The sequence below is a fragment of the Nesoenas mayeri genome (genome assembly GCF_963082525.1).
Source record: "Nesoenas mayeri genome assembly, chromosome: 2".
NCBI classification, from domain to species: domain Eukaryota; kingdom Metazoa; phylum Chordata; class Aves; order Columbiformes; family Columbidae; genus Nesoenas; species Nesoenas mayeri.
In genome coordinates, this window is record NC_137543.1 from 56453385 (window position 1) to 56481207 (window position 27823).

The 27823-nt window shown below is 39.1% G+C and overlaps 1 protein-coding gene across 5 annotated transcripts; it reads right to left on the bottom strand.

Annotated features, from left to right (window-relative positions):
* Positions 1–248: 248 nt before the first annotated feature.
* Positions 249–27449, bottom strand: AFG3L2 (AFG3 like matrix AAA peptidase subunit 2). Of its 5 annotated transcripts, none has more exons than XM_080340033.1 (17): positions 27280–27449; positions 22923–23022; positions 22383–22451; positions 20842–20957; positions 19784–19936; positions 17534–17608; positions 16159–16280; positions 13345–13618; positions 12690–12827; positions 8503–8656; positions 7820–7927; positions 7536–7661; positions 6352–6462; positions 5586–5701; positions 4426–4626; positions 2578–2772; positions 251–1512 (listed from the first exon to the last, which is right to left on the bottom strand). In XM_080340033.1, exons 1-17 carry the CDS (start codon positions 27400–27402, stop codon positions 1270–1272), a joined length of 2424 nt encoding a protein of 807 aa, XP_080196159.1. In that variant the 5' UTR covers positions 27403–27449; the 3' UTR covers positions 251–1269. The 5 variants fall into 5 exon arrangements, with proteins under 5 accessions (XP_080196155.1, XP_080196159.1, XP_080196158.1 ...); XM_080340032.1 differs by having other exon boundaries at positions 16159–16283; XM_080340029.1 differs by lacking the exon at positions 7820–7927 and having other exon boundaries at positions 249–1512; positions 16159–16283.
* Positions 27450–27823: the final 374 nt, after the last annotated feature.

Sequence of the window (27823 nt, forward strand, 5' to 3'; positions counted from 1 at the left end):
ACAAAATCTTACGCTTAAGTGGAAGTTTTGTATTGGTCTGAATTCTATCACAGTATCACGGTATGTTTGGGATTGGAAGGGACCTCAAAAGATCATCTAGTCCGATCCCCCTGCTGGAGCAGGAACGCCCAGGTGAGGTCGCACAGGAACATGTCCAGGCGGGTTTTGAATGTCTCCAGAGAAGGAGACTCCACAACCTCCCTGGGCAGCCTGTTCCAGTGCTCTGGCACCCTCACTGAGAAGAAGTTTTTTCCCAAATTTAAGTGGAACCTCTTGTGTTCCAGCTTGATCCCATTACCCCTTGTCCTATCATTGTTTGCCACTGAGAAGAGCCTGGCTCCATCCCCATGGCACTCACCCTTTATATATTTGTAAACATTAATAAGGTCACCCCTCAGTTTCCTCCAAGCTAAAGAGCCCCAGCTCCCTCAGCCTTTCCTCATAAGGGAGGTGCTCCACTCCCTTAATCATCTGAAAACAAAACAAAAAAAAACCCCAAAAACGAGCTTTGTTCAGAAAAGTACTGATTTTATTGACCCAAACTGTATTTACACAACACATTCATATGTTCAATATCTTACAGAAGTCTGTAAAAAACCTGACTAATAAAACTGCAGGAGCCAAGCTGAGTTTCAGACTTAAAGACACTGAACCACGAGAAAATTTTAAGGTATCTAAGTGGGTGTTGAGCTTCACTGACAACTTACATGGCAGTTCTCTGTAGGAAAACTTTTAAAAATCAAAATGAAATACAGAGGGGAAAAGGGGCAGATGAAAGAACTGATAGTTTTGCAAAGCTAGTACTTGGTAAGACCAAACTTTTGGCTAAGCATTCAACAATGCGTTTTGTATGATTCTTTTTTTTTGGCAACAGGCCACATAGAGGTATACTTTAATAATCAGAAAGACTTCAATTTTTGTAAGCTTACATACATCTTAAAAAAAAGAGACCAGGGCCGCAAAGTTTATGCATGAATCCAAACTGTTTCAAAATTTGAGAGGCTCAGTCCTGGCATTCCACTGCAGCTCAAATCCAATGTATGTTTCTTCAGTTGACAAATGAAAGATGATCATCTTTTACCAGTGAACTGACGATATCACATATGTAAAACAGGAGCAGAATATCCTTATCTCATCACAAGAGATCACTCTTCCACTCATCCCTAATACAGTTTGGTTGAATAAATATTTTTTTTTGTTTTGAAGTACAAACTAGGTGAGCTTGTTTCTCTTCCAGAGTGCAAGTCAACATCACCACACACTTTGCAGTTAAAACGGTACCCCTCCTGTGGTCTGCCTAGCAACCTGTTCATCTGTGGTCTCCTCTTTCTCTTTTTCACGCTCTTTGTTCCAGTCTTTAAGGCCTTCAGGTAGTGAAGTGTCCTCATCCAAACTTCCTGTACCTTCAACAAATTCTTCATATGTAGACTTTTCTGCAAATGGTCTTGGGCCAAGCAAGTCTAGCATATCGCTTTTATCAAGCACTTCCTTCTCCAGTAGCCGTAGTGCAACCTGGAACAGCAATAAGTTATGTCACACATAAAATACCTAAGCTAGCTAAGTTGTTAAGGCAGTTTGGGACCAAATACAGCACTGATTAATTTTGACAGAAAAAAACAGGTTGCTCAGAGTTCACTTAGTACATGATTTTTCTCCCCTGTGAGCATTTAGGTAGCACAAATACTATTTTTTAAATCCTACTTCTAAGACTGGGCACAGTGCCACTGTTGCTGTTATTGCTGCTTCAGAACAGCAGTCTGTTGCTGCTTCCAAAAGGCTCCTGAGGCAAGACATGAAGCTATTGATGAAAACAAGCATTCCCTTCCTATCAAACCAGATGGTTCAACACGGCTGCTGTTATGTTACAAGCTAGAGAACACCATAAAAAAACAACGTGTACAATAGTGTAGTTTGTAGCTTTCTTGGGTTTGTGAGTGCTCTGTTCAGCACAAACCCCATTCAGGAATCTTTTGTGGGATGGTAACCTGCTATAGCACCATTTACTGAATCTATACAAACTTGTCCTCTTGTCTGTAAGTCTGTCAGATGCCTATCCCGGAAAATTAACCTCTTGCTGTATCAGGCTTTCTGGTGTGGAGGAAGAAGATAATATGCACAAGGGTAATGTCAGCTGCAGTGAGGCAGATGATAGAAAGATTCTTTTTATATCATGTTCAAAAGGAATTCAGAGAAGGGAAGTTATACGAACTTCCCTTCTTACAGACCTTCTTTTAGCCTAACAAATTGGAATCTTGGTATTTCATGTTTGGGTTTTTTAAGTTTCATAGTTGTCTAATACATCTACCAAATCCTTCTTTAGTAGACGGACTCTTCCCTCCAACTTTCCAAATTAATAATGACCATGTAAGGGAGGAGGGATGTTAAATCACATTCTTGAGAACCTTTGAGGCACTCCAACAAAAAAGCTTTCTATTTACTCACTTCAAGTCTTGTGACACACTCTCAAAATTACAACAAAAAGTTTGAGCAAACTTCCTCATATAACAGTCGCTATTTTTAATCTATTCAGTTCAATTCAGATTCTGGCTTGGCAGCTGAAAACATTGCAACGCTCACCTTCTCCACTTCAGCTTTCTTCTCGGTTAGAAGACGTAATGTCCTGTCATAAGCAATGTTAATAAGTGACCGTACTTCTTCATCGATCAATCTGGCAGTTGCCTCACTGTAAGGTTTCTCTAATACCATGTCTCCTTGACGAGGGAGGTCGAAGGAAATCTGCCCTACTTTTTCATTCATACCAAACTGAACAATCTGAAGAATAAAAGAAGAAAATAAATAAATAAATAAATCAAACAGAGTAAGATTTTAGGGTATGTTAATGTAAAATCTGGTAAATGAAACTGAAGGGAAGAAGTTATTTTGCTGCGACCCAACCTTTTCCTCTAAGCACAACCCTCCCCTGAAAACTCAAGTCTATCTAAGCTAAACTACTTTACTTGACTTTCACCTATTCCTGTTTAATGATTAAATTGAAGCACCCAAATGTCACCGTTCAAAGGCAGTTACTCATGAGGTACATAATACTTCACTCTTTAAGTACTAAGATATTACAGAAAAAATACTTCAGCCTTCACTAAGCAGTAAAACTCTTTTCCTTTACCAGAAACATAAGCATTTTTCCAATTTGAAATGCTTCTAAAGATAACATATTCCACTCACCTGTATAGATATATTAACTTAAGGGTTAAAGCAGAGGGTCTTGAAGATTTTGGCTTACATGTAAAAATCATATGCTATATTTCATCCCAAGACACCCCACTACAAAGGTGAAAAAGATTCTGGTCTTGTTTGACTCATTACTGAATCTTAACTTCTCTGGTTACCAAACATGTTTTAAGTTGCATTTTAGTCCAGCAGAGACAGAAATAATTTCAAACTGCTATTTATATATGCACTCCATGGTCACTATCAATTTGATCATTACTAAAGCAGCACTCCCCTGCTTGGCCTTGCAAGATGAATATAGCTATGACAAAGAACATTCAGAATTCAAAGAGATCTCCGTATTAGAACCAAGCATCTTCACCTTAAGAAAAAGTCCGTACTTTTTTTTAAGCCCCAGTTCTCTCTGGAGACAATGTGTCTGGTTCATTCGAACAAGAGGCTACACCTAAACAACTTTTAATTTAAAATTGAATGAGCGCCACAGAAGGTCCTGCAAAATTGACATTAGCAAGATTTCCTTACACATTTACTTCCAGAACTGGGGCGACAAGTACCACACCAGCACATGGGTGTGGTTTTGGGGTAGGAGTAAGTGTTGTGCAGAGCAAGAGGAGCATACTCCAAAATGTCCCTCCTGCTCACCTTGTGGGTGTCTTTTAAAATGACAGCTGTTGTGGTGATGCAGGAAATGGAATAAAGTGCCCATGTGTAGCACACGGCTCTACTCAGGTGAGTCATTACACTGATAAGATTTTGAATTACTCATCAACACTAGTTAATATGGTACAAACAAATTAATTTCAGCAGCTTTAATTGACAGCAAATACTGCTTAAATACAAGGTTCCCTGGATTTAGTTACACGTGTGAATCCAAACTGGGTCTTTAAACTGGGAAACTGTAAATGTAAGATAAGATGATCAAATCTGTGCACTACATTTCTTTTAAAAATACATAATTTCCACATATATTTGAATCCAATTGTGGCATATATGTTTCTGCAGGCAGATGTAGGATAGTAATCAAAGCCTAATGCATGAACTCCTGTTGTAAGACTAATAAAATACTTGAGTCATCAGCATCTCTATACAACAGCATAAAGTTTAGTTATACAATATTTTTTGCAACTAGGCTTTTGAGGGACATACCTGAGTAACTAAATCCGTTCAAAATATTAGTGTTAGGTGGTAGATAAGGAAAATTGTAAGAAAAAAAGCCCGCCTTCTTACTGAAGAACCTACCTGAGCATATGCACTCTGGGTCACTTTCTTCAAGTCATCCTGGGCACCAGTTGTAATTCTTCCAAAGAAGATTTGCTCAGATACACGCCCTCCCAGAGTCATGCACATTCTGTCAAGTAATTGCTCTTTGGTATAAAGATACTGTTCCTTGGGTAAATACTGAGCATAACCCAGTCCTTTACCACGTGGGATAATGGATACCTACAATCAAAATTAACAGAATGCTAGACCCAAATAGTGTTAAAAAACAAAGCTTTCTTTGGTTTGACTTAATTTTTAATACCACAACCTATATCATACTCACCCTTGAAGTTTAATTCAGACATTACTTCCATTTAGAGTTTTGCCCTCATTGTGATTTATCCTTAATAGCCCTGGCTAGCTCTAAACTGGGATAACAACTACTAGAATATCTGGAAAAGAAAGGTAAGACCACTGTCATATCCTTTCCAAAGATTGTATGGTATTTTAAAAATCTTTAAATGAAAAACCACAATTCTTTTGGAGTTACATATTGGGCCTTAACTATTCTGTAGGTGACATGGAATTTCTGCATCTTCAGTATTCTGAATAGTTGGAGGAGTTTCTGTGTTTACCAATGTCCATCCTTCCAGCAAAAATTGTATGAGATGAATTTTAGGCTTAAAAGTCAGATGAGATTAAGAACAGAATCAAGCAAAACTATGAATGTTAAAGCAAGTTTGGGAGATTGAGGTGTTTTTTCCTTTCTCTTTGACTTGTCAAGCTGTGCATCCAAAAAGCAAATTAAACTAATCAGCTTCTAGATGATAAATTTTATAGCTACATTCCTGAAGAGGCATCTACCTGCATAACCTGCTAAGATTAACTTTAACCATTGAGATATGCTAAAAGCCTCAGAGAAAGAGCAGCTATCAAGGCAGGTAGACTCATGGAAGACAAGGTCCCTTTCGCTTTCCAAGGACAGTTATAGTACAAATCCTGTAAAAGCTAAGTCAGAAACAGTTAAGAAAGCTACAGAAAACAAACCAAAAAAGTACTCTAAAATTTACACACACTATCTTTTGTGATATTATGTATTTTAATACCCTCTAAACATTGGGGAGTGCAGCAGGTAAAGAAAAGAAAAAGATGCTGTCCATGCTACTATTAAATTCCAAGTTCAAATTGGTTTCCTTTACCTTTAAGAGTGGGTCAGCATGTTCCAGAAACCATCCTGCAACAGCATGCCCTGCCTCATGATATGCTACTGTCTTTTTCTCCTCTGGTTGCAGTACTTGAGTTTTCTTTTCCAAACCTTTATAAAACAAGTTTGATTAATAGTTTCAGACATACCTTTTCTCCACTGAAATCCCTTATCTCATTTAGAAAGATAGTGAGCAATACTTAGATGCCATGTATACTATCTACTGAAAAAGTTAAAAAAAATGAAACAAACACAAACCCCAAACCTGCAGGTTTCAGAAATTTGTTATCTTCCAGATTTTACTGTAACCTTCTCCTTGATTAGGTTTTCTAGTTTCAAAGTATAAGTTCTTAAGAATATTCAAACACTTAAATAAAACACTTGCACTTTAAAAATCAAATAGTTTTTTAGACTACCTCAGGCTAACAGCAGCTAAAAGTATTGCTAAATCCAAACAGCTATTCCTCTTGCCAATTTGAAGCAATTAGAAAAGCATCCTGATGAAACTTCTCTCCACTACACTCTTGTCCATTACAGAAGTTGGCAATATAGACAGGATATTTCTTTCCTAAATATCAAGTTCAGGAGAGGAAAAGAAATACCACGCCTGAAGAACAGCAGAAACATTTAAACTGTGACTTGAAATATATATACACACATATAAAAAATATATAAACATATATATATATATAAATGTATACATAAATGAAGTGGCCTGTCATATTACAATTTTTGAGAAACGACTGATGCAATTCACCTACCTCCAATAACTCTTTCAATTGCTTGTTCAAAGTGCTTTTGGTTTATAGCATCTGACAGATGTCTCGCAGCAATTAAGGCAGCTTCATTACAAACATTAGCAATATCAGCACCTAAAAGCAGAGAAGGCATGAATTACTGACCATTTTCAACAACTTTCTCTCAGTCTAACATAAAGATAACCTCATCCAGAATCAGATTTCTATAGATTCACACAGACCTTGAAAATTAAAGGCAATGCTCTCTGAAGCAGTTAATTACACATAGCATAATTTTAAAAGACATACTTAAATACACATACTACAGTTATAGGCGTTTGGATTTTTCTCTTGGGTAGACAGCTACTAAACAGAATTTATTATCAGTGAAGTACTTATTTGATACATCCTACCTTCCATAAGTTTTCTGTCTGCAACAGGCTATACTAGTATATATTTACCAGAATTCATTTCCTACATATGGATCCAGGACAGCTCAGACCTTGATGTATCTCTAGAGGATCCCCTTTCACATCGCTGGCTTCAAGCCATCCACTTCTTGTTAATATAATTTGCAGTAATTCTACTGAGATAACTTAGTTTAAGCATCATCACTGCAATTGCCAGAAATACTAACCATCAGACCTCAGAAAAACAGTTTTATACAGACTACAAAAACAGTGAAGAATTTAACTACTGGTCAACATGGATTTTAAATGGATTAAATTACAAGCCAGTAATGACAGTTCTCATATCCATTTGTATCCATTCCTATCCATTCAACACGAGGTTGCAATACCTTTTCCAGAGATAATTTCTTACATTCAGAAACAGAAATCCTCCTACGAGAAGCATGCAAAAACTCCACAAAAACCAAGTCTTCTCTAATAATATTCAAATAATCTAACAAACATATTAAAGAAAGAACACAGGCACAAGTGACAGCAATGAGAAATCCCTGGATTGCTTTTGCTGAAGAGAGAAGAAACTCCCTTTTGGTATGTCATCCTGACTGTGGCAGATAAAACTTAAGATCCTCAGAAGATAAGGAGATAAGAAGATAAGGAGAATTTCATGCTATACCAGTATATAAAATAAGAGTGCCATCCAGAAGATCAGGTGCAAGAAAAACAGAAGCAGTAAGGAAGTAAAATATATACAGCTTATATAGTAAATGCAGAAGAATAGTGGCACTAGAAGTCACTTACCAGAAAAACCAGGTGTTAGTGATGCGAGTTTTCTTGCTAGGTTATCTTTATCTAAGACAGTGTCTAATTTCAGAGGTCTGAGGTGAACTTTGAAAATAGATGCTCTTCCTTTTATATCTGGGGGTCCTTGAAAATTAAAGAAATATGCTTTTACTTTTCATATATATATATATATATATACAGTAATTGAATGTGTGCGAGGAAATTACACATGTAAATAGCTGCAGTGATTTCAGTGGTATTCTACAAATGCAGAAGTATACAGCGATGCAGATAAAACTTACCAATGTAAATCTGCCTGTCAAAGCGTCCTGGTCTCATTAAAGCAGGGTCTAAAATATCTGGCCTGTTAGTACCTGCCAAAATTACTACATTTGTGGTTGTATTAAATCCTGTAGAAGAAATGTAATGAAGAGAAAATCTGTGTGAATATAACTTCCATGAAAAAAAAAAGAAAACAGAAATAGACTGTCTGCTTTACAAGGCCACGTAAGAGCTAGTAGTTTAAACAAATTATCTTCCACTTATTAGAGCACTGTCCAGCTTTTCATAACAAGCAAAAATTGTCCTTGGGCTCTGCTTTGTGAAGTACTACATCAAATCCTACTTTATCTTAAAAACACAGTAATAGATTAACTGCTCGGGAAATCACAGAACCAGCATGGCTAGTTGTTGTTGTTGTTTGTTTGCTTTTACAGACAGACTAGTCTCATGCAAATATTTTTTTTGGCCTATTTAACTATGACAGAGTTATCAGATGTAGAATGATGGTTCTTTTTTCTGAACAACTTAGAGCAAAACATCATGCTGTAGCAAAATGAGTCACCATTCTTCATCATAGGAAGCAAGGAAACACAGTTTATATTTAAGCTAGAACCCAGATCTCGGTTAACCAGTCTGAACAAGTGTACCAGTTCTTTCCCTTATCCTTCTTATTATACTGTAATATCAGATGTAAAATACTTACCATCCATTTCTACTAGAAGCTGATTTAGTGTGTTCTCTTGTTCACTTTGTCCTCCAAAGTTGCCCCTTCCTCTCTTCCTTCCCACTGCATCTATTTCATCAATGAAGAGAATGCACGGGGCATTCTTACGAGCAAGAGCAAATAAGTCTCTAACCTTAATAGGAGAACAGAATACGTATCAGGCCATTTTGTAACTGTTCAGGGGTGGGTAGGAGGGAAAGAAGCACATCAGTAACAGTATCACTGTAATTGAGTATGGTTGTTAATAAGTGTCACAAAGCCCCCAGCCAGCTCTCAAGGCAATAGTAAGTTACACTGTAGCTGCTGCTAAGCAAGAATCACTCCTGTGGAGGCCTATTGGTTAACAAATCCTCTCTCAATCCATAAATTGAGAAGATTAAATAAATTAAAAGCCTTAAGAAATAAACATTTTCCCTGAACAACTGATATATATCTTCAACTTCAGCTCCAAAAGCCTCCAAACTGCAGAGATTTAAAACAAGATTTCTCTTTTAAAAGCCCTTCTTTAATGCACATTATCGCAAGCAGAACTGGAGCAAGAACAGGCATGCCACCAGACAGTAGTTCTTCATACAAAGTACAAGTCTTTTAAGTTTTTCTGCAGTTACAACAGGGTGATGTATCTCCCACAGTGAAATTAAGGCTCACTTACAAGTGCTGAACATTGTACTCTAACCATATGCTGTTAAAATATTGACTCTTAGACATCCTGTCTCTCCACTACATGGGCTAGGAAAACTGAATTCACCTCCAAATATTTGGAAACTAAATTAACTTCTAGAAGCCTGGAAAAATGGCCAAGACTTCAGCAGATAGCAGAAAATTTTTTTGGACTTTCACATAATATATTACCTATCAAATTCTACTGTAGTAGTTACACCACAACATGATTTGCTTTAAGATGCAACATTACCATGTCACTCTGCTTGCAAATATATCAGAAGGACCTCATTAAAACCAGTTCAGTGAGTTAACAGAGCTACAAACAAGGAATCGAACTGGAGCAAACAGGAAATGAAAAATTACAGAACAATTTTGACCTGAATGGGAATCACATGCAGCTCAGAGCTTTACTACTTTGTTTGTTAGAGATGTAATTAGAGGAGGCTTCTCTGATGACAAACAATGTACAGCAGATATGAAGAGATCCTAATTTTGGAACAGTACGCTCTATGACAGAAAGTAACTCTGATTTATAAAAAGAAAGAATTTGGAAAAAAAACAAGTACGGCGAGTAAGGCATGAAGGAATGTGATAAAGAAGGAAAAAGTGTTAGATGCTCAAAGCTAACTATCTTTTGGTTGGAAAGAAACAGAGATCCAGAAATATACAACTATTTTTCATACAGAATGGAACTAAAAAATACTGTTATGCATACATAACTTAAAAACGAAACCACAACATCAAAAGAAACAAGGCTGTGCAACTGGTTTTAATTCTAGCATACCCTAATTTACAAATAATTAAACACCATTAAGAATTGTCTTATTTACTAAACTCATAGGAAATGAAACTAGAATTCTCTCTCCTGCTGTTTTCTACAGGCATCAGAAATTATCAAATGTGTTGAAACCTCGATTCGCAGCCAAAGCAGCAACTGTTATGTCAACAGATTTCACTCAGTAGTAAAAGCCGATAATCATCTGCATAGACCAGCAGAGAAAGGTTAAGTCACTTTGCTTTGGGGCTTTTTAGGTATTTACTGACATCTGATGACAATGTAGTTTCTGAGTACCGTTATTATTTCAGTGTACCTAATACTTTCCCAGAGGACATGGATCAGTTTCTTATAATTTCTTGGTAAAGTCTCTTCTACACTGTGCACTCCCTCTTTCAAGTCCCACTCACCCCACATACACGATCACTACCGCCATACCCTCTGGCTTTCAAACAATTACTTTTTACTGTCACCATTGATGGTTTTTATCATTAGCCATTTCTGCATCTATTTCCCCACTCTGTCTAAACCCCCTCCCCTGCTTTTCCCAATCTCCTGGCATATTTCCAGTCTCTCTCCACATCCTCACTGAATCTTCCACTCCTAACTAGCTCCTGCATCTGATTTTCTGAATACCTCCTGTTAGTCCCAAGCTCTGTGCCTACCTGCAAGTGTCCCCTCTCCTCTTCCCTTTTTTCTTTTCAGAAGACCCAAAATTATGTGGCTTCACTTATATTTTCCCACCTATCGTACTGGAAGAACTCCAGCGAGAGACCATCAAAAGAGAGCTGGGCTTGCAAGAGGCACATGTGTGCACAGCTGTGACAAACTTAGGATCAAACCTTGGAAAGTTTCTCTGCTAAACTCTAAAACACCTAGTTATGTGAAAATGGCAGTTTTTCATGGCTTTACAGAACTTAGTCAAAATGAGTTTTCCTGTGAATTTTCACAGGACATAAAGCCACGTATATCTGGTAAAAGCCATTGTCAAATTTCAAATGCAAATCAAGACCCTAAAGCATTTCCGTTTCATGCTATCAGAATAAGTTTTTAAACAAGAGTAAAAACCATGGCACACTTCCTTAAGTCTGTTTGCAGAGTTTGCGGCAAACAAATTTCAAGTTTTCCAAAACTGTGTCACCTTGCAGTAAACTTTTTGAGGCTTAAGACAAGATGGTTGGCATTTGGTGAAAGGACGAGCCGTTTGAAATGGAGTATAATTTGGGACATTATGAGAAACCTTTTTTTGTGCTAACTGCCTTGTTTGTAAAATATTATCAGTAACTTGATTTAAGTGTCCTGCCTTCCTTCCTAGAGGGAAGATAGATTTAAAATGAAATGTTTGAAACGTAGTTGTAATTAAAGAAAAATGGATGTACTGGAAAAGAGCTAACTCTCTCCACTTAATATGTTTTTCACAGAATAGAACGGAGTATTTCAGTTGGAAGGGGCCTACAACTATCATCTAGTCCAACTGCCTGACCAATTCAGGACTGACCAAAAGTTACAGCAGTTATTAAGAGCATTGTCCAAATGCCTCTGAAACACTGACAGGCTTGGGGCATCGACCACCTCTCTAGAAAGCCTGTTCAGTGTTTGACCACACTCTTGGTAAATAAATGCTTCCTAATGTCCAGTTTAAACCCCTCCGATACAGCTTTGAATCATTCCCATGTGTCTTGTCACTGGGTACCACGAAAAAGAGCTCAGCACCTCCCTTTCCACGTCCCTTCCTCAGGAAGCTGTAGAGAGAGATGAGGTCACTCCTCAGCCTCCTTTTCTGCAAACAAGACAAGCCCAAAGTCCTCAGCTGCTCCTCACAGGACATTCCTTCCAGCCCTTTCACCAGTTTTGTTGCCCTCCTCTAGACACATTCAAGGACCTTCACATCCTTCTTAAACTGTGGGTCCTAGAACTGTTCCCAGTACTCCAGGTGAGGCCACACCAACACTGAATGCAGCGAGATCATAATCTCTTTTGACCGGCTGGTGATGCCGTGTTTGATGCACCCCAGGATGTGGTTTGCCATCCTGGCTGCCAGGCACCACTGCTGACTCATGTTGAGGCAGCTGCTGACCAGCACCCTCAGACCCCTTTCTGCAGAGCTGCTCTCCAGCCACCCTCCTCGCAGTTTATACTTCTGCCTAGCATTACTCAGTCCTAATAAGCTATTTTAAGAGCGTTAAGGCAAAAGAGCACAAAAAAATGTTAGATAGATATATTTGGTTATATAAATCACCTGATCTCCAGAAATCATTAGCTCCGTGATCCTTGGACTCCTATTTCAACCTTAAGTTCACTCATGTGTCCCAGAAAACTATCTATATCTAAGAGTTTGGCACTACAAAGAGAATAAAGTTCTTCAGAGAAATAAGAAGAATTCAAAGCAGGAGAAGACACTCCCATAGCAGTAGTCAAACTAGCTACATATTTCTGAGCCAGCTAGTAAATTTACTTCAGAGTAGAGCTTGGAGAGTTCTATTCTGTTTTCTTAAGTTCTTGCAAAGAGGTAAACCTTTAAGGTCCCCCCCAACAAGAAAATGAATTGCACTGGTTCCCTTTATGAAAGGTGCATCTGTAATTCTTGGGTTTAGATAAACATCTGGCATCACTTATAAGTAATCTGCATAGATGAAAGAACTCCAGCTACAATCAAACCGCCACCCAAACTTGACAATGGCCTTTCAACAATCAACACTGAAATAAAAGAGGAAAGCAAAAGACTTACTCGAGCTGGACCCACACCAACAAACATCTCTAAGAACTCCGATCCATTGACTGTGATAAATGGTACATTAGCTTCTCCAGCTGTAGCTTTAGCTAGAAGTGTTTTCCCAGTACCTGGAGGACCTGTCAGAATTGCCCCCTGCAAGAGAAACAGGTGTATTTTCCTCATGAAGAAAACATAAGTAAGAAATACCTTACTTAAAAGATCTACACGTTATGAGGTCGAGTCTACTGGCTCTTCTTCCACCACAGTCAAAACGGTGCAAGGAAACAAACCGAAGATTCATATCTCATTCAAACCAGCAAAAAGGAAAAAAAAATACAACATTGTGATGATGTCTTAGATTTACAGGAACAGTAGGAAAGTGGGCTACCAAGACAACAGAGTCAAATGTCAATTCTATAACAATTATATGCAATGATGGTACACATGCATATGATGTATTATTTCCAACCTATGTGAAGAGATGAAGTATTCCACAGGCAAATCTTCTGTCACCATAGTTGTGCTGTTTGCACTTAATGCCTATATTTTTCTGACTGTGAGGAAAAGAAGCTTCCAAGCGTTGCCTAGGTAAACATTACTAGTTCAGTTTAGACTATTAAGGAGTACCAAAAGAATGAAGTCTTTATCCGCTAAGTCATCATTTTCTTACCTTTGGAATTTTTGCTCCCAGATCTTCATACTGTTTGGGATTTTTCAGAAAGTTAACAAACTCCATTATCTCTAATTTGGCCTCCTCACAGCCAGCTACATCTTTGAATTTAACATCTATTTCATCCTTGAGGACTTTAGCTGTGGTTTCACCCACACTGAAGAGTCCACCCATTCCACGCCCTGTTCGACCTAAGCCTGCAGGACCTCTTCTTAGTGTGTACAGTAAAGAACCAATAATCAAGATTGTAGGCAGCAAACTCAGGAGAAATGACCTGTGGAGAAAAACCAAACAAAGAAGAAAACGGTGTATATTGCAAAAATCCATTACTGCATGTAACATGTACGAAATGTTGGTTCCATCAGAAGTGAAAAAATTCAGGACTAATAGTCTATTAACTCGTAATATTTACATTTTTTGCAGGTTGTTCACACAGGGAAATACACAAAATAAATTTGGGAACAAAAAAAAAAATAGATTCTGAATTACAAAGCCAAACAAGCCAAAACTCTCATAACTACAATTAAAGGAAGTGTTGGAATTAGTTTTTCGTTGCCCATCATCCATCCCTCACAACCCTGGGAAAATGTAAATTAACAATCTTCAATGATAACACATTTTTACACTTGATGTTTAAAAAGTGACAGCTTTGGGGTTTGTTTTATTGATGTTTGTTTTTAAACCAAGCACATGATCATGTGACAATGACGAGTTTTAGAGGAAAACTGCATTACCTAGCACACAGAAGTAGCTCATTTTCTGTGCCCTTCAAAGGTAATTTCACGGGACTATTTATGCAAATGGTTATATTCTTAAAGTAAGTTGTATTAGGTAGCATATAGTCAGTGTATGCTACAACTTCAAGCATAAACTTCTACTCACTCTTCTTTCCTTGTGCCTTTCTCAATTTTTACATTTTCTTCTTCTTGCAATGTCTCTATTTCCATTCCCCAAGGCAATAGGTTAGGTTAATTTGTTTGGTGTTTGGAGTTTTATGTTTTTCTTCCCTTTTTTTTTTTTTTTTTTAAATTTATTACTCATTGCCCATTATCCTTCACTGTCTGTCCTCCAGCTTTCTAGCACAGCTCTGTACAAGCCAAAACTCCTAACACAGCCCTCATTATCATAGTCTCTGAGCAATGCACAGATTCTTCTGTGGCAAGAACTTCAAAGAACAGCTCACAAGAGGTTCTGTCAACACTCAGCAAAAACCAAAATGCTGAGAAGCACTACTGCAAGTGAGCACAGGATTTCCAGGCTTTATTGATATCCTGCATTCCTGGGATGAAGAGGAAAAGGAGGATTTTTCCTTGTCCTACGGTATCCAGCAGATTCTGATCTGTCAGGTAACAGCAGCACTCTGATCATATAGCTGCTGCTTTCTTCTGTTTCCTGTGGCATTTCTAGGGCAGAGCAAGAAGATGTGGGCAATGTATACTATGAAGAACAGACACTGAGGAAGAAAGGGCCAGAGACTGTGGTCAGAAAGAGGGGGTCAGCAAGTAAGGGATTTGTGTGAGGCTGAAGGTGGCACAGGAACTGGCATACTTTTCCCAGCCTGCTGTAAGAAGCCTCAGGCTGACATGCAGCCTCTTTGCACAAGCACTGGGTTGCCCTGTCCACTGTTGTCTTTTCCCCAGATTTGTCTAAATATGGGCTCAACAGGTTTATTTATGAACTGTCCTTAAGAGCATGCCTCATTAGACATAAACAGAGAAATAAAGCAGAGACAGTTTGTAGAAGAACAGGGAACAGAAAACTTCTATTTGAAGTTGCAGGATGGTCTAGAGTTAAGGCTACTGTTTTTCCGGTTGCCGCGAACACAAACATGCTGCAGCAGCTTGGTAAAACACATTGCAGAAATAAACAAAACTTTCCCCTCCATCCCCAAAAGCTGAAACACACACCATAGTATCAAGAATGAAAACGAAAGAGAGGCAGAAAATGAGCCTTTTTCATTAGTAATACAAGCTACTATGCCCGAAGTTGAATTTCCTGATGGTGCAAAACCTATTTCACAGGTAACAGCACGAGTAATTTTCAAGCTGCTCACTTGGATCAAAAAGAAATCAGTTATTGGGAGAAAAGATTACATCTGTCTTCTAAGCCATTCAGAAAACCACATCTAGTATCTTCTAAAGCCTAGCCCAATAAAACTCAGATACATAAGACTAATAAAAAGGATAAAAAGCTAGTATTGGAGCCATTATTCCCTACTGGGGAAGCAACAATGCCATAAACCCAATGTCATTCCTATTTTCCTTAACCAGTTTAGAGATTAAAAGCAAGATGCATCTTCCAGCTCCTGCTAACAGGCAGGATAAGGTGATTTACTTTATCACCAATTTCTTGCCTTTTTGCAAGGCAGCAGAATTTGACTCCTGCTGAATTTATGGGCAGATATTGGTGCTTGTTGTATCTCACTTGATATACTGGAGTTCTATGCCATATTTTGTACATCCGAAAACCTGTATGAGTGCCATCTCTGGAGCTTTACAGCTGTGCCTGGCTGATTCCTGTTCTAGTCCAAGTCACTTGGAGAAAGGGCTTAAATGAAGGGAGGACTAACTGTAAACAGTAACAATTATGTAATAAGAAGGTATATTTAGGGTAAGAGGATATGTATTTCTACATAGACAAAAAAGTCCTGAACAGCTGCTCTTACAGTTAACATTCAAAAACAAAGCCAAGATGATTGTTATTCTGATAATATCGCCACCTAGTGAGCATAAGGTGCATGTCTTACAAATCTACTTTTGTACTGTAAACATAACCATTTTTTAATCAAGAGACTTTTTAAAAGCAGCTTCTTACCCATCACTCTCTGTTGAGTAGACTACAGGCAATCTGTTCTCCACCTCTATTCCCAGATCTTGCTGCACAGCTTCAAGATTCCGTTCAAAAGTGTCCACGCTACCAATATTAAACCAGACGTACTGCTATTAAAAAAAAAAAAAAGAGATCACCACAAAGTGCCCTATCTTATTTCAGCTTTATTACAAGCCAACTTCTTCTAACATATACACAAGCAATTCTCAGAACAGATCCAGACTAAGTTTAAGTTGCCTTGTAAAGTGTGTAACTGATAAAAGATGCACCCGATAAATTTAAGTCCTACCAACCTGAACAGACTGTATCCATCATTGCTTCTACAGAAATCGTACATGCAATAGTTCAATAGTTTGGGGCACTTTAAATAGACTGAAATCCTGGCATTTTCTCCAGGAACAAATGGAAGGAGAGTAGGTAAACAGTCCTTTAGGAGAGAGCTACGCAATCAGAATAATACAGAGCACTGAACCAGCAAACACAGCAGCCATACACTGCTTCACCTGAAAGTCTCAGCTGTTCTAGCTAAAAAACACTATTCTCTACTGTTGGAGTCCATGCTAGCTTTAAGTTAGCTGTCTTCACAAGAGGGAGCATGAACTTACATTATACACCAGGAAAAAGATTCAGACATTACTTTCAAATGGTGTTGAGATTCATTTTTTCAAGAAAATCTCCCCTTTTGCACCATGACCTGCCTGACTTGTTCCTACTTTCCCTAACCTCGAAAAAGTAAAAAAAAAAAAAAAAGAAGAGTAGTCCTCAGTATTAACTGATTGAGAAACCAAGGCAATTAGTGGTATGTGGGCTAAAGAGTGGGTGTATAAATAAATCACACTGAACAACCACTGATGAAGTAATTGCTGCAGATTTCACTTTACCCTGGGGGGAACTTGCAGACCTTGTTTCAGAAAGTCAGTTAAAAAACTCTACCACCCAGGAAGAGGTAACCTGATAAAGCTTCTCTTTTGCTTTCCAAATAACTGGCTAAAAGCAGTCCAGAAAAGAAAATATCCAAAAGCATGTATCGTCAAGTCTGGGCTTTTCTTGAGCAGATGGAAAACAGCAGTTAGAAATACAGAACCTTCAGCAATTTCTCACTCTTTGTGTTTGTGTATTCATATTAAGAGCATGGCGCCGGAAAGGAACTACTTGCCATAACGAAGATATCTGTGGCAAAACAATTGATACAGCAAAGTGAAAAACACACAATGTAGGATAATATAACGGTAAATCAGAAAACATGTTTTAGATTAAGAGATTATTAATACTCCAGACCAAGCTTTCTGCATCAGACTTTACCTAAAAAGATTGCTTTCCTGTTTCTAATGTCTCATGTATATGTACTAAAAGCATTTACCCATTCATGAGGAGACTTTCCTGGAACAAAGATCACTCTAACAAAGCGCTTGTTCACCACTTCAAGTCTGTCAACCTGTAGGAGGAAAGCACAAAATGTGTGATGTGTCACGAGTGTACAGTCACTGCACATCAATCACAGCTAAGGGCTACATATACCAAATAGGAACCTGTTCTGTTTTTCAGTAAGAATAAAAAAAATCATGTTTGTAGATTAGGATGGTTCCACAATCTACAGTTTGCCATTAGGAATGACATGAGGAATCATGTATGTGATCAGTAAGCAAGTAATACTGGCATATTAGAATTTAGATTGAAAGGATGACCTCATATGCTTTTTCAAGGAAAAAATCCAATGCACTCCTCAGCTCAAGCCACAGGTACATAGAAATAGTTAAATAATATTTAACTATTTCAGTGGTCAACCACCAAAAGCAATAGACCACACAACTCCAAACACTTGTAACAGCTTCCAAAACAAAACAAACTGAAGAGAATGAGGGAAAACTTAACTTTGCTCTTACCGTTTTCCCTAATATAGGACCTCCTGTGCTACCATATTAAACACAGTAACATCAATTAGATGAAGAAGAATTTCATTGAGGTAACAGATACCATATAAACTAAAATCAAGAACTGAGCTGCAGTTCTGCAGATATGCATTGTTTTAATAGCAGAAGTCTCAAATGGTTAGTTTCTTGAATTTTACTAAAGTTTCCTTCCATTTTTTCTTCCTGTTTCCATGAAATAACTGGTTTCAGCATCTTTAAAGAATTTAAAACTAGCGATAGTTCTACAAGTTGGGCCTGAACTGTACACAGACTAGTAAAGTATCCCTGAATTCATTACATGTGGCCATTTCTGGCAGAATTTAAGCAAAGTATGAACTAAGAAGCCACTCTAGATCTAGCCTGACTTCATGCAAAACTACTTGAACATCTTTGTTTTGAAAAGTGCATAACCCCAGTAGTGCTGATGTCTTTTCCCCACTAACTGGCCACCACTATGGCAATCAACAGCATTTGATAGCTACATATTTAGCTTATCTGAATATCCAGACTACATCTTACAACGGCCCAAGAGATTTGGTTCTGTGCAACAACCCACTTTCATAATGCTTTTCTGCAACAAGGGTTCAGGCTTTGTTCACTGTAGCTCAGTAAAAAGATCAGTTTAACTGTTACAGTGAACTCCTATCCGACAGATCTAAACAGTAAGGTTTTTTCACAAGTTGTACACGATTGTCAGTTAAGAACAGGACTATAAGACACAGTCTAGGCAGAAAGAGAGAAGCACACAGAGCAGCTCTGCATAGATCAGTAAAACAGAGGAAGGTAGGAAAACACCTGTTTAGCAGTTTACCGAAGTAATGGAGGGGTAGGAAGCATGCTGTTCACACAAAATCCCAGATCTGAAACCTAGAGGAGGACGCAAGCCAAGGTTTTCCTAACCTGCAGGTGAAGCTACAAACAGGGAGGTAACAGAGCCAAGAACTAGCGGCTCCTGAAGTAGAAGACGCCTGTGTAAGATACTCGATCTCCTGAACTTCAAGGCGTCACCAAGCTATTACTCCAAGGGTGGAAAGCTGCCAAGTTCTATAGAGACAGGACACCGAGAACAAAATTGATTGCTTCAGGAGTGGGCCCAGGTAAAAACGAAAGAAGAAATAAGAGAGGAGAAAACAAATAAAGGACGCTATTTTACAACACAGTTATGCCAATTTATTGTCATCAGAATTTTTCCATTCCCTACTCCCACCTTCCTGTTTGCACTGCAGCTCCTCAGATTCCCTGAGGAACTGATTTAAGGCATGAAACAAGCAGGACACTTATTTCTTCAGGGGGGTGGGGCTCACGAAAGCGTTTCACGTTAGAATTAAGTTTCTTCTGAAGGCAGCTCACATGACTACTTAAGTAACTAGGCCAGCTCACCTATACTATAAGAGTATGCTGAGAGGCTGTGATCCCTCTGCCTCTTCAAACAAGCATGAACAGGAGCTAGTCAACAAAAAAGCTCTGTCCTGAGCTGCTCATTCCTTCTCCTCTCTTGAGTGGACACAAATCTTCAGACAGCCATCCAGAACATCAGATCAAGGAACTGATTAAGATGAAAGCTGATCCCCTTCTCCCTCAAAAGTTACTCTTGAGCCAGTTCTCACTCCACAGATGCAGTAATACAAGCATAAGCGAGGAGGCAGAAATGAGCATCTTCAGCACACTGATTTTCCATGTTAATTCCCCTCACTACTCACCAGTCCTTTAGAAAGGTAGCTATTGACAAAGTCTTTCCAGGTGATTTCTCTCCCAGGAACCCTGAAGAAGAAGTAATATACAACCATCGTCCAGAAGAAAGAACTTCCCACTACGTACATCCGAAACTCCCTGACATCCCATGGAATGTCACCCTGGGAAATGAAGGAAAAGAAAAGGCTTTAGAGTCTGTAATACAGTAAGAACATAACAAAAAGGTCCTAGTATCTATTTCTGCCTTCTATTCCCAGCCCTCAAGGTTACCACAGAGAATGTCAAACAAAGCTGTATTTTGTTGTATAAACACACTTCAGTAACTTCTGAGGAATTACATTAGTTGAAAATCTTTTAAGTGTTTTACAAATAGCAACTGAACACTTTTGAACTATGAACTACTCATATTAAAAAAGTTTTGCCATCTGTTATATGACCATTGTCTCTCCATTCTACAACAATTTTCCCTGCCTTCCAAGACTACATGCAAGACCTAGGAAATTAAAAAAATAACATGAAAAACCCAGGAATGAAGAAAAAATTATGCTCACTAAGTAAAAATCAGAAAAATGTTCTTTATATTCTTGTACTGCCACATGCTGTCATGTTTGTGCTACAGCTAATGACAATAAATATAAATTAAGAAAATAAACTTAGGTAAGTATTCTAATAAGGTCAGAACAACCAATAGTAAACTACATTTAACTAGTATTGTGTGGTCAGCAAGTTTTACAAACTGACATTCTGAAACAAATTACAAAGCCTTTAAAGGACTGAGGCTCCACTATAACAATACTGACTACTAGCAGCCATATCTGTATAGCTTAAAACTCCTTTAACCTTCCTGAACCAGAGTTAGATGCCTCTAAAGGTATATACAAAACAGTTATTTATGAAAGGCATTGAGCAGGGAGCCACCTAGAGTCAGTGACTACAAAATACTAGGCACAGGACGCTTAAGGAGGATTTAGGCAATCAGAATATGGCCCTAAAAAGAAAAAAAAAATGCAAGGTTATTACAAGGGACAAAACATTTAGTACCATAAAGATATTTTAAAGTAAAGACCTTCTGTAATCTGGTCCACCAGTTAGTTTCTTCTTTCTTGCCACCTTTTTTTCCACCACTGCCACCTCCTCCACTACTAGTGCCATTAGGCTGTCGGGTGCTAGATGGCTTTGCTTCTAACAAAAATAAAACATTACAGAAATATATCTTTACATCTTATACCAATCTCACACTATTTTTATTAATTTTAAAATTGAAGAGTTGTTCTGAAAAATGAACTAGTTTGCAATGCTACAATAAAAGATGTGAGAAACTGCATTTTCCATAGAAAAAGAGAAACATGGTCCATTAACTGTCAGAGAGACATCTATCTCATACAGCTGTGATCAGTAGAGAGGTCTGCTAACTGTATAACTGATGACACTTGGGCACCAAGAACTGAAAAACGTACCAAATGTAAAAGAAACCTGTTATGGAGACTGCACAAGACTTATTTGCACATCCTGGATTGGTGAAGTAGAATATTATTCTAAGCCTTTTGTTGGGGATTGGGAAGGGGGGGATGAGTGGAGTTTTTCATTGGTTTGGGGGCAGGGAGGGGTGTGCAGGTATGTTTTGGTGTGTGTGTGTGGTGTGGGTTTGTTTTGTTTTTTAATAAAAAAGAAACAACCACCCACATACCATAAGCTCTAAATAACACCTCCTTCTCCTATAATTCACCTCTCCAGTCACACTATGGTCCTCTCAAAGCTCAGGGTTTATTGAAATAACAGGTTGGCATCATTTCTATTGTTCTAGAGACAAGCACAGCACAGTAACAGCCAACTACAGCTGAGGAGCTAATCTTAATCATTCTTCTACTCACCCAACTCATAAGGTGCCTGCAGGGTGCAGCATAATGTCATATGCCAACATACTCAAGAGGGTGAGACAGAACACAACACCAACACATGCTCTTCCAGCCCCAGCTCTTTATAGAGCTTTGTAGTTTGGGCATCTAAGAATGACACTAGATTTTACTATTCAAGGCACAGAGGAAAGAAAACTACTGCTCTCATAAGAGACTCACAGGGTTGCCATCTCTCCTTCTCCTTGGAAGACATTACATCGATTTCCAATATAACGGAGGGGCTGTTATTGCTAATTTCCAGATTCATCCCCCTCCTTGTAAGGACACGGCTCCTTCTAGCACTGCCACTTCTAACTCCTCTTTCAAGCAGCAGGCTACGTGGTTGGTCCTGGCTCAAGAGCCAGTTCTGAATCATCACTCAGAATGACAATTCTGGTTATTCCATACAACAAAATGGGTATTTTAGCTTACTCTAGCAAAAGCTGAGAACTATACACAGTCATGCATTCAGAGATTCTCTATCTCAACTAATAGAAAACAGTAAAAAAAGAATATAAGGACAGCATTCCAACAGAAGCATAAGAGAAAATAAATGTTATTCCAGAAGATACACATGATATGAAAGCAAAATAACATTTAATAAAAATATAAAAAATTGCACTTTCAAACTAATCTGGTACAGTTGTGCTAAAATCTAATCTAATGAATACACATTCCACAAAAAGAACTAAAATCAAGCAGCTTTTTGTACCTTTTGTTTCTGCAGCTGTGCCTTTAGTTCCATTAGCTTTCTTCCCATTGGGAAAATATTTTTCAAATCCTATTAAGAAAGAGTCATAATTGGTTTTTAGCTTACAATTCTGTCATTACATTTCAGTAGTCACAAATTGAATGTATACAACAAAGAACTAGCAACATATAGACTGCAAAAATGGTTTTGTTCTTGTATTTTTGTTGAAGAGTTCTACCAGGCTCCCATAAATAAATCTACTACTGTTGACAAGAAAATATGAGATGTATCTAATAATGTGAAGTGAAGCGATCCTTTAAACCAGAGATAGACAAGCCCAGGTCAATAGAAAATTGCATTGCGTAGTGTGAAGTTGAGCAAACCACAGTCATTCTTTAAGAGCTCCCAAAAAACCCATAAATCAACATGCCATATCAAGATTAATGGCTGGTTAATGCAAGAACTTACTTCCTCACAGACAGTAAACCTAAATGACACACAAGTGCAGTCCTCAGCAAGGAATGCAGTCTGCTTCACTTCACTGATCAAAATTATAATCACCTTTGGGAGGTTGAGAGAAAAGCCTTCTGCAAGCAGCAATCACACTTGCCAAGATATTACTTCTGTCAGTGGGAACTCCAGTGGTAACTTTTTCATGGAGCTGAAAAATGAAAAACAAATATGAAGCAACAAAGATCTTCAGGCTCCCTAGTAGTCCTGACCTGCAACAAATCAGATATTACTTTACAGCAGGAACTTTACAACAGACTTCATAATAACTGCTGTGGACTAGAGCATAAGACAAAAATGGAAAAGTCAATCAAACAGGTAATTTCTATATCAAATAAATTTTTATTCTATTTGCTAAGAGCAGAGTTTTGTCTTACAGACAAACACAACATTCTTTATTAAAAGCATAAAATCAAGCAGGAAACACTAAAAGCTATGAACATTAAACACCTACAACTGATCCTATGGGAAGTATTTAATCACAGCCAGTTGAAGAACACTTAAATGCAGCACTGACTACGATTGCACAAGAATGGTCCACACAGTCCTGAATCACGTTTTGTCAAAGAACTGCAACTGCTTCCAAATAGTTAAGAACCTGTATCTTCTGAATATGAGAGGTGTGTTTGAATCCAAAAGAAAGGGATAAAGCAGACAATGTTTACATCAAGCTAAAAAACCAACACAGAGGAAGAATGCCAGTTCAAAAACATATGTAAAGATCCAGTTATATAAACCCAACAAACCCAAGTCCATACACTGTGTTCTCAGACTGTTTACTTTTATTTGCCATTTAAATGCAATGAAGGAAATACAAATATTTTAAATTACTAATTCTTAAGAAAACTTTTGGTATCATAACTAAATACTTAAAAATAGACTAAACTGCATTTTTTTTTTAAACAGAGAAATCAAACCTCCTTTCTCCAAGAAAGACATATTTTAGATAATATCCTAACTTATCCCCTTGTAAGAAAAAACAAACAAACCCAACATTATTCACATCAAGATTTCCCTACAGGCTTTCTTTCTGCCCCCATTCCCTTTTGCCCCATTCAGACACTCAGTCTCCTCCTGTTCTTTTTAGATCAGAAGCTATTTACCTTAAGATTCAGAGAAATAGTAAAAAACAAAAACAAAAAAACAACAAAAAAACCTCCACAACAACCCAAAACAAAATAAAAAAACAAACCAACCGAACAAAACCACCTCAACAAAGAACAGAAAACAAGAGATTCTGGAAACATGATTCAAGGTATCCATGCAAGACAGTAAACATCCATCTAAGACTAACACCTCTAGGACTATGTGAGTGAAGCAAAGCTCAATGCTAACATCTCCATAGCAATTTTGTTACAGTCAAGTTAAAATGGTTACAGACAAAACCTATTTTGACATGTTAAACAAACTTGTAGGATACTAGAACACAAGCTAAGACTCCCCTAGGAATGGTGATGTATCATTAAATGAATTCTAACACTCCTGAAGCCTTCTGTCTGGGAGTTTCCCCCTACACCCTTTATTAAATGATGAAATACATTAGACTTATTTCAAGCAGTCATCTAGTTCCACCTGCTGGAACCAAGAGGAATACCAAATCGTCCTTGTTGCTCACTTTGGCTGTAGATTTAGGCTGCTCAATTCAACCATTATTTTGTTCCACTGCATGTCTTTGAACAAACTCTGACACTGAAAATCCCAGATCATGAAAAGCATGTGTAGTACAGATAGTATGGAGAGCAGCTGATCTAGAGAATAGCTGCTAGGTCCAATACATTATGACCTTCACTATGAGCAATTGCATTTGTGCTGCTAGAAGAAGCTTTAGGACAAGTGGGATACATCCATGTGGGGGGAAAAAAAAAAAGAAAAAAGAACGTTCAAGAAACCTTTACTCCAACTAAAATAAAGCAACTGCTGACATTTTAAAGAAAAGCTTGGAGTAAGCCAAATCCCATTCCGTGGCTCAGCTAGGCCAGCATGGGTTTATTACAGAGTTAAGTTATAGTTTAATCAGGTTGTGGGGTGGAAGGGAAGAAATGAAGCGAAGGGTAAGCAGATTGAGCTTTGGGTCAGACCTGGATAATGGAACTGGTTTGTTGCTGGATTGTCTCTACAGATCCTAAATTCCATTAATAAATAGAGAGCCACCTGTCAAGTTAATATGCAGAGAGCTGAGCGTTTTGAAAGTAATTTTGTGAGAAAAAGAAACAACTGACTTCATGGCACATTCAGTAACTCACCCAAGTCTGGGAGTTGTGCTTTTACGCTACCAACAGGCCTTGGTGAGTCAATCTACTGAAACATGCAGTTTCCTTTCTCCATAGCATTCCACAAATGTGAAAGTTACACTTGTAACAACTGCTTGGGTTTGGCTTGGTTGTTTGGTTTTTTTTGACTTTGTAAATCATCAGCATGAAAACTAATCATATTGGTCTTGATACAGGAGCTGTCCTGGGGTTGGCTGGCAATGGGAATGCCAAAGCAAGCTTAGTTGATATAAGCACACCCACAGCCTAAGCAGAGGAAGAGAAAACAAAGCACATTAGGATTGGATGCTTAAATAGTACAGTGGCTGTTCTGGGCATTGTACCATGAAATTGTCACAGCATATAAGGCAAAAAACATTATCATTTCTGGTTTGTTTGCTTGTTCTCAGACAAACCCTGGGACACGTTCCTAAAAAAAAAAAAAATATATATATATATATATATATATATATATATATATATATATATATATATAAATAGAAGTTCAAGATAAGCAAGCTTAAAGCATACAACAGTCTGTTTTACAAATGCAATTGAGGTGTTACTACTCCAGTAAAACATAAACACAAGATCTGTAACAACAAAGAAATGCCTTCTCCCTAATTCCAGCATTAAATAGATAATTTTAAATAGACAGAAATATTGACTTCACAAAAACATGGTAACCATAATCCATGTTTTAAAAGAGGATACACAAAGCAAGAACATAAAAATCCACTCAATTATGTAAGTGAAAGATCAAGAATCTATTAATTCAAAGAAGTTACAAATTTACAGTTTTATTCATAAAAAAGTTCCAAATCAAACAAAATAAAGTCAAGCCAAAAGTCTTAATTATCTAACAGTCACCAAAATTTTACATAAGAGCATGTTAAAGAGGGAACAGAAAGCTGGTAAAGAAATCTAACTTCCTGCAAGCTACTTATTTTGTTTTGCCAAAAGCCATAACTTTTTTGTTCATTAAAAAAAAACCCACCAACAACATTGTTTTGTCACCTATACACTAACCCAGATGCTGAAGTGAATACAAAGTTCTCTTGATAGTTTCTGCTCCAAGTAAGAACCATTAAGTTTTAATGACAGAAACAAGAACTAGCTCCCTGACAGATTAGCAGTACTGCTGACAGAGCTTCATTTACTGTTTTAATTAACAATAATCATTTATTATTGTATTGTTTAGCTCCGGCCAAAGAAAAAACACAAATTCAATTTTTAAAAACCCCACATATTTACACTTAGGACTAAGTTACTAACATCCTACATTTACCACACAGTTATCACTATCCTAGTGATAGCCTTCATAACTATAAAGGTGCAATTTTTTTCCTCTACATGATACAGAAAAATGAAGCAATCTGCCCAAGATGCCACTGAAATATGCAGTGTTTCCCTTTTCCCAAGCAGTAGTATAGGCCTGTCACTACTCCGGTATGTTAGGGTTGACAACAAGGGTAATACACTGTCTAAACCATTTTACCAAGAGCAAACATCCAGCCACCATCATTTATCAGTTAATACTAGAACAGCAGGCTCAAATCCACACTGCCATAGCACGGTACAACCCCAGAAGGCAAACAACCGACCACTTGTTCAGCACTTCACCGCTGCACTCACTGACAACCCAAACTCCTAAACAAACCGCTCAGCCCGCAAGTCAGATCCACAAACCCACCTACCGCCAACCATCACCTTGAAGCAGCAATGGAGGTACTTATGAGTTAGAACACGCCCCTCGAGAAAGAGCTACAAACCCGGCAGTACCGGCGGGGCGCAGCAGCAGCTCGGAGGTGCTGCCTCATGCTCTGGCAGGGCAGTCTCTCCTTCGGCCGCCGCCCGCCGTGCCCGGGGGTGCTCAGGCACGGAGCCTGGCTGCCGCTGCGGGGCCAGGACGCGCCGCGCTCACGCCCACCCACCGGCCCTCGCTCGCCGCCGGAGGTACCGACCGAGCCTCTGGCGAAGGAGGTGAAGACTCCTCGGGGAAGGCCGCAGAGAGGAACCCTCGCCCCGCTGTCTCGGGCAGCGGAGGGGCCGCCCCGCGCGTCACCATGGTAACTGAGACCCTCCCGCCTCCCCCACCCCCCGTGCTTACAGCCAACGGGCCAGGGAGCGGCCGACTGGGCCCTTGCGGTGCCTCTCACCTGCGCCAGGCAGGGCCTCGCCCCCAGCAGGCCCCTCCCGCAGAGCAGCTGTTGCAGCAGGACCCCGGGGAGCCCCCGGCGCCGGCAGCTCCCCCGCGCCAGCAGCAGGTACCGGTGCGCCATGGCCCCAGTGCCCGCCCCGGCCCACCGTGTCCGCCGCCCCGCGCCGCGATCGCTGCCGCTGCCCCGCCCCCCCCGTTTACGACATCTGACCTCATCACGCTGTCGCGTGCATTTCCTCTACGTCCGAAGGACCCCTCCCGGAGACCCCGCCCCCCTCCCGGAGGCCCCGCCCCTTGGTGGCGGCAGAACCTCGCCCAGCCCGGCCCCCTTTTTTTTGGCCACGCCCACCGCCGTCACCTCTGCCAGGACGGGGCGGAGGGCGGGGGCCGTTCCGGCGGGGGAGGTGGGGCCGGTGGCTGATGCGTTTGCTGAGTCAAGGCGTGTGGGTGGTGCGGCTGCGGCGGGGCCCGGCCGAGGCCGCTAAGAAGGACGGGATTTCCTGCTTCCGCGGATGGAGCAGGTTATGGGGCTGCGGGAGGGC

Excerpts from the sequence above, each read along its gene's own strand:
- AFG3L2 (XM_080340032.1), bottom strand. The coding sequence starts at position 27,402 with ATGGCGCACCGGTACCTGCTGCTGGCGCGGGGGAGCTGCCGGCGCCGG. Across the intron at positions 2,773-4,425 it reads CCCAGAGTGCATATGCTCAG|ATTGTTCAGTTTGGTATGAA; the intron begins GTAGGTTCTTCA and ends TTTATTCTTCAG. Across the intron at positions 1,513-2,577 it reads AGAAAGCTGAAGTGGAGAAG|GTTGCACTACGGCTACTGGA; the intron begins GTGAGCGTTGCA and ends TTGCTGTTCCAG.